This window comes from Lepisosteus platostomus, chromosome 3 (genome assembly GCF_059453375.1).
Source record: "Lepisosteus platostomus isolate fLepPlt1 chromosome 3, fLepPlt1.hap1, whole genome shotgun sequence".
Lineage (NCBI taxonomy): Eukaryota > Metazoa > Chordata > Actinopteri > Semionotiformes > Lepisosteidae > Lepisosteus > Lepisosteus platostomus.
The window spans coordinates 79,269,726-79,283,357 of NC_142613.1; the positions used below are offsets into that span (position 1 = coordinate 79,269,726).

General features: G+C 38.6%; 1 protein-coding gene across 4 annotated transcripts in view; it reads right to left on the reverse strand.

Moving 5' to 3' along the window:
* LOC148675618 (synaptotagmin-like protein 2) overlaps window positions 1-13,632 on the reverse strand; it is a 157,783-nt gene that overhangs the window by 76,584 nt on the left and 67,567 nt on the right. For all 4 annotated transcript variants that reach the window (XM_088627008.1, XM_088627006.1, XM_088627010.1 and 1 more), the window contains exon 3: window positions 5,828-5,973. In XM_088627008.1, coding sequence (XP_088483134.1) covers window positions 5,828-5,973 — 146 coding nt within the window. The remainder of the gene's footprint in view (window positions 1-5,827; window positions 5,974-13,632) is intronic.

The following is a 13,632-nucleotide window of genomic DNA, read 5'->3' on the forward strand; positions in this document are numbered from 1 at the left end:
TTCTGCATCATAAAAGCAGATGTGCTGTTGTCCGTAATACCGCGGTGCCTACCATGGTATACCAACTGACACGTCGCGCATTCCAGATCGCTGCATCCATAGATTGGCGTTTGTTCAAAACCAAAATGCTACAATATCTCACACAATAATACCCTGACATGTTCCAATAATCCCGGGTTTCAGGTACCTCATCGGAGAGTGCCACACCACCTCACAGCCTACATAAATAAAAGCAGTGATATCACTATAGGTTTTAAAATGTACAGTAAACATTGTGGCTCCTGGAAAGGAAATCTAACAAGACAAGCACAGAAATCAAACTTTTAGGTAGTAAACACTGTTCATATTGACAGACCGCAGCTCAGCTTCATGTTTCAAACAGTGATGTATCAAACAGGGAGTGTGTGAGACCAGTACTGTTGACAGTGGAAGAGATCAAGGAAAAAGAAACTCTGCAAACTCGTGGCAAGTTCCTCTGTGAAAATTCTCTGACAGCTGACGATCAATAGATATCAATAGATAACTCAAGAATAACCCTGGTGGAAATACAAGAGTTAAAATTCTTCAGTCACAGTAAAATGCACCGTATCACTTTCTTTTTCCTTTGCAGGATTAAAACTTATACTGTGCCGGAACCCAGAAATGAGATATTTCCCCGGTCATATGTAAACCTTAAAATTTCCCATGTTAATAAAATTAAAAAGCCCTAATTTGAAGAAATTAAAAATACAGAAATTTAAAAAACATATTCTGAATGTTTAGAAACAATTATTTTGTTACCCAGCTTCAGTTTAATACTTTTCTACTGTAGTACAATAAAGGCTTTAAATTAGACCTGTGGCAATATGCTGAGATATTACATCACGTCACACAGCCCAATTGCAATAACATGAGCTCAAGGTGGGGAGATTTAAAAAGTATTATGAGCTCAAAGTGGGGAGGAAAGGAACAAGTAAAGGTTCATTCCCTGCTGAAAAGAGAAGAAAAGAAATGCAATGTTTCAGCTGTGGAGCCTTCTTCGGGCCCCGACGACATCTGTAGCAGAATAGGAGGTGGTGAGAAAGCCTGGTCTTGGAACAGATCGCTGTGACGAGACAGCATGGCGGTTCAATGAGAGAGGGGGGCAAGTAGCCCAGGGTGGAGGAGAAGGAATGGCGAAGAGATCTAGAAAAAATTTAGAGGAAGGCATAGTGGGTCACAGCAGAAGTGGGCTGAAGAAGTTCAAGTAGGTGTCACACCCGAAGAAGGCTCCACAGCCAAAACGTTGTTTCTTTTCTTCTCTTTTCAGCATGGAATAAACCCTGACTTGTTCCTTTGCAGCCTGCGCATGCTGACGCAGCTCCCCACTTGATCTACTAAACAAAAAAGTGTCACCAACAGCCCACAGAACACCATCCAACGTCATGAGAAATTCCTGCATTCAGATCTGCATTCCACTTGTGCTGCCCTTCAACTCCAAAACCCTTTCAATGGCCGATTTTATAGGACGACCACTCAACCGACCGGAACCATTTTCCAGTCCCATCAGCCATCTTGCACTGCTGACTACCCAAGCTTCACCATCCGCACCAGCCTGTACCACCTGTATTCGGCACTCATAAACGTGAACCCTGTAGCCAGTTCAGCATCATCCAGAGAGCATCATGCGTACCCAGCAACCTCACCTATCGCGTGCCCTGCTATTTTTATTGGTGAAGACTGGCTGAATGTTTCAGGGAACACATCAGAGCAGACATCAAAGAGCTCTCCAAGCCAATAAGTCGCCATCTCATCCCTCACTGCCATGATTACAAAACCTTCTGCATCCCGTCACAGGGTTTCCCTGACTCTTATTCCCAAGATCATCCTTGAACTTGGATCGCACCTTCTTCCATCCCTCAAGCTCCACATTCATGTACACACTAAGCTTTTCTCACTTCATTCACTTGAACACTTTCTCACCTTTTATGCTCTGTCTTGTGTTCTCACTTGCTTTACATCCCTGTGCCGCTTCTCTCTCCCCAAAAAAGGTCAACAGCCCAGCAGTGTTTCTCTTGATACTTTTGTAGCACAGAAATTATAGCTACTTATTCCTATAACAGCTATAAACGAGTTTAATGTACTGTATTATATTTGTCATGTTTTACATTAAACATGACAAACATATCATTGGTTCATTACTATGGGGTCTACGAGATAAGGTACCTGTTAATAAGATTTTAAATCGTATTGCTAGGTTAATAATGCACATACTAGCAAGAAAGATTTATGTTGGACAGAACTTTGCATTTCTATACGAAAGTGCTTGCTTCCATGCCGTCATATAGATAGAGCATTCAAAAGTTAATCAAAGAAGACAACCATGCAAGTTCATGCTTCAGATTTCTTTCCTATCTGTATTCAAAAACTGTTGCTAGCTCTTGCAAGGAACACCAGCACATTTACTGTGTATATACAGGCTCAGCTATAAGGTCCAGACAGTGTAGTACTATAGCCCAGTACATTAATACAACCCCTTGTTATAAACTCTGGATTATGGAAAAACAATATCCCCACAGCTTGATACCTAATATTTCTTTCTTCTTGCACAAAACAAGTACTGTTCGTGATAAATATCAAGATGGATTCTCCTTCTGTCAGGGGGCTAGAAAGTGAAATATCAGTTTAATTATATTATAAAGATAACATTTTTCATGAATTTAATATTTTTTGACACAGAGCTTGTTGGTTCTCCCACAAGGGACTAAAACAGGAAGCAGCATGACTACAAACACAAAACAAAACTACTTTTTTGCCAAAATAGTACTTTGATAGCAATAAGGTGTCCAAATGATATATTTTGTAACTACTGGCTGTATTGCAAAGTTAAGTACCTTCAGGATTAAAATCTTTAGGGGCATCATTTTAAAACAACCACAGAAATAAAATAATGAACTCAGGAAATGCAGAAGGTAGTAATTCGCTTGGCAAACACAGCAAACATACATAACTCCTGCAGCCTTGATGTTCAAAGTATCTACTTTCTGTATGGTTGTCTGGGAACTACTCCTACAGGGATAAAGTTAAATGACTTGTTTTCTATTTGATATAGCAACTAGTTTCACTGGATGCCAGTTTTCTGAAGCACTGCCAATATTTATTGTAGCATTTTGTCTCTCTTGAGCAATTATGTAGGCTACAACAATATAACTACTGCATCGGTTCCAAAATCATCACATCTGCTTTAACTTACTCCCATCAGTAACTAGTGCAATTATGAGTAAAACTATGCACCATTAAAACCTGCACCTTTTTAAAGTCAACTCAATTAGCAAACATGAACCACATGGCCAGTGGTCAGATTAATGAGGACACCTGGTAAAAAGGGAAATCTAGACTTAAAAATGGTGCATGCAATATTTTATTATGCATCTTAAAGGGAAATGTAATGTTACATATATTTTATTGGCACTGTTACTCAGATTCTGCTATCAAACTAGTACTGGTGTTAATAGTAACACCAGATCTGCAATTTCCCTCACGGGATCAATAAAGTATCTATCTACCTAATAGACAAACTTGAACTTGGATAGTTTGGTAATTGCTCTAGACATCATCCATAAGCTGGTTGGCTGAGTAACAGGGAAACTGTAGAGAAGGAGAACATAGAAAGTGAATTTCTATAACTTCACAGTGGGAGGAAATCATTTCAAACAGTAATACACTGATTTTTCAGAATAGGTATCAATGATTATCCTTTAGAAGTGAAGGGTGTTCTGGAAGGATAATGAACAATTGAAATATGCGCATATTTCAATCCCACATGATATGGCTGCATAACCTGAAAAACCAAAGGCTGTCATTGAGAAGCGATCCCTATTTTCTCCAGTGCAGGGTAGAAATGTTCCTGCTTGGAAAATGGACAATCAGGACTATACTATGCCTTTTTTAAAAAACAGTTTCTACCACGATAGAGAACAAAAGCACATAACCAGTGACTGCGGTGATGTTTGAATACTCTGGTTAAGAATCAGGCCTGATTTAGGCCAGCCCTGCCTAACATAAATCTGACTGACTTTGGCCCTTCATCAGAGTGAAGCTGTCAGCATACAGGTTCTAGAGTCACATCTTGCCATGATCAAACTTCCGAAAAAAGGTTCTGATGTCCATCTCTATGGTAAGGGAAACAAAGCCATTTCTAAGGCTGTGTGGCTGAACCACAGTCCCTAAGAAGAACATGAGTGCTCATCTCAAGTTTGCCAAAAGGCACATGGGTGATCCTCAAGAGATCTGGAACAGTGGTCTGTGGACATGGAGTCAAAAGTGAAACACTGCATTCCACAGTAGGAATGTTATGAGGAGGAAGTCTCATGGTCTGGGCATGCTTTGCTGCATCAAGACCTGGACAACTTAAAGGAGCCACGAATTGGCTGTGTGCCTGTGTGTCTCATGGAGAGCAAGCTGGGGTATGCGAAAAGACAAATTTCTTATACAAGACTTATTATCTTAACTGTGCTCTGGATCAGAGAATTCTGCAGGACAATATCAGGCCATTCTTCCGTGAGCTGAAGCTGAAGGACAGCTGGGTCCGAAACACACAAGCAAGTCTACATCGCAATGGCTGAAGAACTAGAAATGTAGAGGTTTGGAATGGCACAAAATCCTGACCTAAATGTCGTGCCTGGACCTAGAATGAGCAGTTCATGCTCGAAAACCCACAAATTTCATTGAGTTGAAGCAGTTTTATATGGAACTGTGGGCCAAAATGTCTAAACAGCACTAAGAGAGACTGATCAATAACTACAGGAAATATCTGGCTGGAGTTATTGCTGCTAACAGAGGTGTGACCATTTATTTTACTTTTTCACATGGCATTGGGTGTTGCATGACTAATAAATAAATGAAGTATCTAAATTGTGTGTTGTTGGTTCAGTCAGGGTCCCTTTTATTTAATATTATTTTTGGTTGTAGATCTGATAACTTTCAGACAGGGGCAAATACTTTTTCAAGTCACTGGTAATTATGTTCTTTAACCATAAACACTATATACCATAGTACATTATGAACTGGTTATTGATTATTTGCGACTTGGATGAACATATCTGTATCTGTGGAGATTATTACAAAAGGATTTACAGTCCCGCCGACAACTAAGGTCTCTTTGCGTTGTGAGTCGAGGCTCATTGTGACCATGATAATATAGCTCTAATATTAGCAATGCATAACTATCATATTCAATTTTATTTTAAGGAAATGGAATGGAAATTGTTATTGCATCAAATTATTTTGATGTTTTTTTGCTACCATAAATCTTGCTTGTTCTTTTGGTATTTCAAAGCTGTGCTGACATTTAAGAAGCATCTAGCATTTTGGCTAATTGGAATGCCCTTAGCCGTTGAATTTAAACTTCCAATGCCTAGAGTCAATATTTACCTACTAAACAGGGTGATCATATCTAGTACACTTCAAAGGTTCTCTGACCTTTCATAACAGACCAATACATATAAAATGGTATTTAAAAAAACACGGCTGTCAAACACATAGTGAATTTAAATCTTAATGACAGCATGTGAGGAGCGGCCCTTTAAAATGAGCTTCATGTTGTCAAACTACATCTCTCAATAGATACACATTCATAAATTACCAGTTATCACCAGTTTAAAATTGCTGCTTGCTTTCCTGAGCAATATTTAAAGCACAAAACCTTTCAATTGCAAAAGCAAGAAAATAACAAGAAAATGCTTTTATCTTTTAATCTTAACCTTTTAAGCCTTTGTGGATTACAGGCATTCCTCTCACTGATTGAGACAAATAAAACAATAAAAACATAAATGACTTTGATTAACAAACAAAAAATGTACAAACCTACCTGGATTTTTCTTCCTCTTGAATAAAGATCTGACCATGTGGACCACATCATAGTGTTTGCCATAGCGTCTAGACTTCATCTCATCAAACCATTCCCCTGTCATGATCTTCAGCTGTCTTGGGTCAAAGATGGACGTCCTTAACTGCCTGCCACACAAGAGCAAGAAGGATATGAGCCCAACGAGGCTTCTTGACATTTAGCTGAGAAGATCAAAGAATGAGTAAGACCTTTAGCACTTAAGGTAAGCCAGCATTATCTGCTGCCTTTTCGGCCTTCACATAATTTAAATAGTACAACCAGATGAGGTTTTTGGTCTTTGTAAAAAAAAAAGTCTCTTTTCTAGCTTTAGTTTTGAGAACTGATCTAATAAGAGGGCCTTTCCAGTCCTCTCAGTTATAGAATGTTGCTACAACCAAGTCTGTAAGCATTTAACCGATCATCAGAAAAATCAATATACTGTAGTAACAGCAACTAAGCTGATTCTACCAGGGAACTGCAATGCAGCAGATTGGATGGGACATGTTGTGTAGATCTGCCTTAGATCTAATCCACACGATACAATTTCACTTAGGACTATAACCTCACCCAAGCAGTCTTAGGCAATATGTTAACACATGAAAAATGCAAGTTCACATCTCAACATACAAATTGATTTTACACAGTGCAAATAGATCTTAGCAACAGCAATCTAACAAAATCTCTTATTTTGGACTATTAGGCCATTTACAGTAGGTTAGTCTGGACTTAGTAAAAATATCATAAATTGAAAGTTCAAGGGGGTTGTAATGATCAGGAGTCAAGAATCTTTAACAAGAATTATAAGTATCTTCTATGGGTCATATAGCTAAAATGTTAGGAACTGACTCCCTGACAAGGTTGCTTGAGATTGGGGATGTTGGTATTTTTCTCACAGATAAACTTTTAATAAGCCAGTCAGGTGTTGCTACTCATGATGGGACCTTTTCAGTTGAGCCCAGGGTGACATTACTTGTCAGTGTGAATGATTCCAGTTTAGGTTGATATTTGCAAGGTCACAGCTCAGAAGGAGACATTTTGCGAGACTAGACTTGAGGAGAGATCAAAAAACTTCAGGAAAATTGAGACGGTCACGGAACGAAATTCCGAGTTATTTTGGAATGTCCCCAGGTGTTTAACGACCCAAATGTAGTTTTCCACACCTGAACCTTGTTTTGTTTACTTCAGCTTGACCTGTCTCCTAGAATAAAACAAGTATTTATTCTACATGTAGGCACATTCAGCATTTGATTTTTTTACTTTACATCTGTCTTTCATACATTCATGTGCTACACTGAAACGGAAATAAGACGCAAAGTTTTACTACAAAGCTATTGTGCAGTTTGTGAACCCAATAATTACTGTAGTGCCCATTACTTACATAATGCCCTTGTTGAAATGGAAACCCTTCTTTTATTTAATGACCAAAAGGGCTTCTATTAATGAATTCAATGTTTTCTGAAATGCAATGGTGCATGAAGTAGAAAAAGATTAAAATCAATTCCCTATAGATTGTGAAACACTTGATTGCTCTAGGTTAGAGTGATGCTTTTCTGATGTACTGTATAGAGCTGTCTCTTGCCTCTTACCTGTTTCTGTATAATGTAACATTCACAAACGTAGTAATTCCAAATACATACAGTACTTGCAATGATACAAGGTTGCATGTTTTTTGTTTTAATGGTGCTGGTACTCAAGGAATTTAGATATAAGCTCTCCATTACTTAGCCATTTGAAGTCCTGTTTTTGCCCGATGTTCTCTTCAGGACTCTTCTCCTTGAGCATCGCTCCTTCAGATATTCTTGGCGTTTCTGCACTTTTCATCATAGCTCAGATGCTTCTGAATCTCTCTGTGCAGCCATGCCTGCTGGCACCTGGCCCGTTCAGACGCAGACCACGTCATCTGTGCGACAGCCTTTGCCACGGAACGGCCTCCAGTGCAGAGGAACATGCAGCCTTCCTCTGTGCACCGTGTCGTCAGCGTCGCTGGGTTCACAGATTCCCAGTCTTTACCTTCACATGGCATATTGTAGCAATTGCACTGGTTTATTTTGGAAACTGCACTGTTTTTTGCTAAAAGACTACCTGCTCTGTGAGTGAGGCCAGCCACCTTATCTCTTGGGAGACAGCACAGGCTTTTAAACATTTCATATGTTTAAACACATCCAAGTCTATCACTCCTCAGCGCTAAGCAAGTGTCAGTGGAAGCACATCTTGTAGCTTTCTTACAGATGTGAAAATAGGAAGAGAAATATGTCTAGAAAAGCGCTATATAAATGTAAGCAATTATTATTAAATGTCAGTCCAGTTTGAACTACAGTAGGTCTATCATAGCCAGCTTTGACCAAATCAGAAGCACACAGACCAGAACAGTAGACAATTCCAGATATCTATCAACAATTCAGAATTCCTTGGGAAGATCAGGGTCCAGTGATCCCAGGAGAGAGGCAATGTGTGGTGGCACACAATGCAACACTAGCATCCTGAACTGCGGCCAGACCAGGTCTGCTTTTGCTGCACTAGCAGGCCAAAATTGGAGTCATCATCCGGGGCACTCACGGACAAATGAGATGGAGCTAGGTACCAAAACTTAACCACCTCTAGAAAATTCCAAAAATAGGTAAAAAATGTACCCATTAGCACAAAGGACTAAGAACTAGCTTCATATGATATTGCCTGTGAGGGATCAAATATAATGTGTAGAAAATGTAATTGGATTATTCAATGTTGAGGATTTTGGGGTGGCTGAATTTACTATATTTTCCTAAATTACTAAGTTTGCTTCTTATAGATTTCATTGACTTCTATCGAAAAATATATCAACCGTGATCATTACTTAAATAGATTATTAATAACCACTTGATTTCAAGTCCCACAACACTTGAAAAGCCTGTTCCAAAGGTTATCAAAGCAATACAGTATGTGCATTTTATGTTCCACATCACTTTCAAGGAAAAAAGTTGGGATTAAACTTGAATACAACTCAATTTCCCCGTATCAGCAACATGCCAAAAGTGTTTTAGGGGTTACCGACGTATTTTCTGAAAAAAGATGTATTATGAGTAAATTATGGTGCTACTATTATCACAGTATAAAAAGTGAGCCCAGGGTTATATTTCTGGTCAAAGTCATTTTCTCACTTTAGGAAATCTCCACATTCACGTTTTCTATTATTGTCTAAGGCAACTGGGCAAAGGCTCTGGTTAGCAAAGATGAAAAAGAGTTTAAGACGAAATGTCAATATAAAATAAGACACCTTGTTTAAAGTGGAGTGATATGATACTAATAAGACACCCGAAGAAGACTCCACAGCCGAAACGTGGTTCTTTTCTTCTCTTTTCAGCATGGAATAAACCTTTACTTGTTCCTAATAAGACTCCTGATGAGGCAGATTGCACATTTTAGATAACTAGAGTCTTTGTATTTTATTTCTTCAAGCCCGGCAATCAGAAATTCAACACTAGTCACGAAGAGCTCATGTGAATGATATGACAGCTGTCATCAACTTAGTTTAGAAAACGAGTGGGCAGCTTCAAAAGCTTTCTCTCCTCTCCTGAGCCTTCTATTCTGAGTGAATGACAGCGAGCACATGGCCAGCTCCAGAGCTCATTACGGAGATACGCCAGTCTGACTTACATGGCTGCACACTTATTGACTTGGATGAATGAAAACTATTATATATTCATTGGAGAAGCCGACTTCAAATGTAATAAACCTAAATGTGCACTTGTTTGATGCACAGGCAGAAATAATTAGCATGTGTTTTAATCAGTGAAACACTGGCTTTGCATAAAGCTTCAAAAAGCAAAGACCTCAGGAGCAGCAAGAAGAAGAAATTTCTATCACTTACTGTAGGAAAGGGCACTCCAAAATCATTTCATTATTGAAGGCTGGGCGCATTTTATAGGATCAACTTGCAAAAAACTTCAATGTATTACAGCCCTTATTTAATCCTACTGTATGTTTTGCACCCTTAACCTTCAAAACATTTAAGGTGAATTCACCATCTCTTTATGGCACAAAATAAAGTGTAAAAATAATTTACAGAGACAATATAATTGCCGAAATGCACTTACGATCCAAATGATTTATGTTCAAGGCTTTTAATTGTGTCTTTAGAATAAATTAAATTGTATTTCAGCTGCTGATTGTTTCACAACATTAAAAGCAGAAAATGGTTTAAATTTATTATATTTTCACTGAAATGTAATTTTTCAGCGTCCTTAAATATCTGGAAGTTGCAATTGATTTCCAAATGTATTTAATGGTTTTGAAAACCAAGAGAATGATTTGGTTTAATAGCAAAATGTTTTCTTTTATTCAAAGATGCTTACCTCAAGAATAAACGTGGTCTGAAAAGCAATTTACCATGCAGTGCTGGACATGTACTGTAAGAGCAGTACTGAATCTTTGAATTGCGCTGATAGAATACAGATGTATATACTACAGCATAATAAAACGTCCATGTTTCACTAGAAAACATTAAATATTTTACCTGATCAGAATTTGATTTTAAAAGATTTCCTGACTGAATTCAGGCCCTGACAACTTGGAACATAAACAGAATATACCCCCTTAACCAACAGAAAGAAAAGCCTTTTTCTCCACAGCCAGGAGACCCAGGATATCTTAAAGACCAGGGATAGTTATTTTTGATTGAAAGTAAAGGTTACCTACTGTATACATAGGTTACCTAAAATGGACACCCCTGGCTCAGGAACCCATCAAGCCGTTTGAAATGCTCATGTTCTGGCCATCCAGAACCCAGTTAAGACCAGGACAGAAAAGGTAATCAAGCAAGAGTTCAGTTCAGGAAGGCTGAGGCTCAACCTACTACTATACACTGGCAGCTGACAGGAAGGAGACGCCAAGAAACATGGCTGAAAGCTAGAACTGGTTAAAGCAACTGATTTATACAGATTTGTTTTTGGCTTTTTTTCTGGCATTTATCTGCAACATTTTCTCATGAAAATGTTATCCCTTTCTGTATTTGTCTACATGTACTTCTCCCTCCAACTTGAGCTCCTGATGACTGACCATCGCTCCTGCAGGACTCAGGAGTGATGGTCAACTAGTGTAGGCCTTCTGTTACCGAAAACAAACAATAACAAACGCATATATTACAAAATTATTTTGTAAGTCTACGTATGCAAAAGCAAAGTAACTCAAAATTTTAATTTAATTTTATACATTTTTTTTATTATCCCAGTTATCAGGGTCAGTCACACAGGCTGTTAAGCAAAACACTGGCCACCCCCGTCGAGTTACAGGATTCTAACACACCACATACTCCTTTATGGCAACAACATTAGTATCATCCCTGCTTTTTTACCATCACTTTCTCAGAAAGGTTTGAAAAGTTTTTTGGTGTAGAAGACCTCCCCCCACTGTAGCATGGGACCTTTTCTCAAAGCAATCCCAACTTTGATTTCAGAAATTCCAATACACCTCCTAGCTTTTCTTAAATATAGATTCTTTAACAAAAACAATATGAAAATATGACAACCCGTCCTCCCATGAGCACACAAACCACTCAACATTAAACGGCTGATGGAAGAATTCAGCAGCACAATCCAACCAGCAGTCTTACAGCAGGTGAAATGATTTACACAGGTCAGTCTTGAGCCCTGCAGCACCTTCCTGAAGGGGCTGTATTACTGCAAAACATGCGAGAGAAATGGAGAAAAGCAAACATTGCTTAACTCAACACTCAACTACTACAAGTATCACTTAGGCTTTTTGACATTTGTATAGCTGCTACTCCTTTGCTTTTCACCTACTCGCAGTTCTTGCTTTATTCCTCCTTAATGATAATACTGAAATTGTCCTTGGTCATCATTTAAGACTAGATGCTGGGCTGTTGGCATCTTAAAATGTCATTAAGAGGGGCTGGGTTAATCCTAAAATACACTATACCTTTTACCTATTCTACGGCCAGAAGTCTAGCCTATATACAGTATGGAACACAGAATTCTGTATTTATTCTAACTATGAAAGGCCACAGCTAGACTGAACCAGGCTCCTGCAGTATATCTCTTTTAAGCTGCCTGACGTTTATTTTGTACACTGGGGGGGGGGGGGGGGGGGGGACAGTGTATGTCTGCGGAGATGAATAACAGAAAGCCACATTATCACCTTGTCAGAGAAATCGCGAAGCCAAGGCAGTTGTTCTTGATGGGAGTAGTACCCAGGGACAGGAGAATTGTGCAGTACCTTAACGTACAGTAGGACCCATCCAACAAAAGAGTGACGAAACCGAACCGAGGCCCCTACGATGACCCAAGGGTGTTGCACTGGCAGAGGTGACTGTAGACAACGCTTGGATTGAGAGGCTCTATGACCTGTATCAATACTCTAGTGAGCTGCCGACTGGCTGGGTTTCTTATGATTAACTCTATTCGTGATGCTACAGTATATTTTTATACTGCTGAAAGCATGGATAGTGTTCCTTTTTCTTCAAAGTTGTAAGGATGTACGTACATCTGATAAAACACAGACTCTTTACCTGAAACTCTAATGTCTTAAAATTAGTAACGTGCATCCTTCCACAAGGGCATTAGGTTTTAACTTAAAACACAGATTACACTTTTTTTAATTCATAACCATTTGAGCTGTTGTATTACTGGAGCAATCAAGCAAAGTATGTTGCTCACAGGTACAGCAGCTATCCCTCCTGAGATTTGAAACCATAACCTTCAGTCTAATCAGTAGTCCGTACTGCTGCCTCTTTAAAATACAAATGTTGAATTTTTTATCACCGATTTGCTGCGTCTTTAAGACAATGTCAGAATTCCGTGTTCTGTAGGTTTTTGCAGGTATCTGAAGAGGACCAATACTGCTTCTGAAATCCAGCTTATACTCGGGTTGCGACGCCATTTTGTGTAAAAAAAGTGGGTTTAGATCGAGTTTAGTCTCCCTTTTCTTATCCAAGACTTTTTAAAATTCTAATCGCGCCTTGAAATGAATACCTGCTCATGATTCGTTAATGTAGGTTAAAGGTTCCATATCAGCAAGTATACAGTGTAGTGTTTCAAAGACATGCTTATGTGGATCTGATAGGAATCCCTGGCAGTCATGCATGATCACATTGAAATTACTTCACACCAGCTACGAAGCGCTGTGAGCAGAGTAAAATCATACATTCCCAAGAACATTCTAAAGCCAGAAGTGAACCAGCCATTTCATTGTTAACCATAAATAATGCAAAAATATTTTGAGCCAGAAGTTTAGGCTCTTATTATCAATACCCAAGATATTATATAGCATACAGTATATACAAACTGCATATGAATAGCTTTCAACTTTTATCAAAAGGTATAAATAATGGGACAAACTTAAACAGAATTTCCAGGTATATATAAAGATCCTCAACATTTATAAAAAAAATAAAATTTAAAAAAAATGTATCAAGCATGAACACTATTTTGTTTGATTTTACCCTTTTAATATGTAAAGAATAAATGCAGTTAACGTAATCCTTCGAGCATGTGGTAGTTTCACAAACCCTGTACTCTTTGGGATGTCTTCTAGACAGACTGCGTTGGTTCTGCAAAGCCCCTTCAAAGAAGGAATACTCACTGGCAAGCATTTCAATCATCATGGGGAAAACAGAGTAACTGACCACAAATCATAGGGAAAATATTCAGGTTTATTAAAGATTTTTACAAATATACCAACCAGACATAACTCATTCAATACATGTTGTAATAAGGAAGCACAGAGCAGAGTTTTGCTTTGAAAAGACAAAGATGTGCACATTTTAACAGCAATATAACTTTTTTAAGTGACTG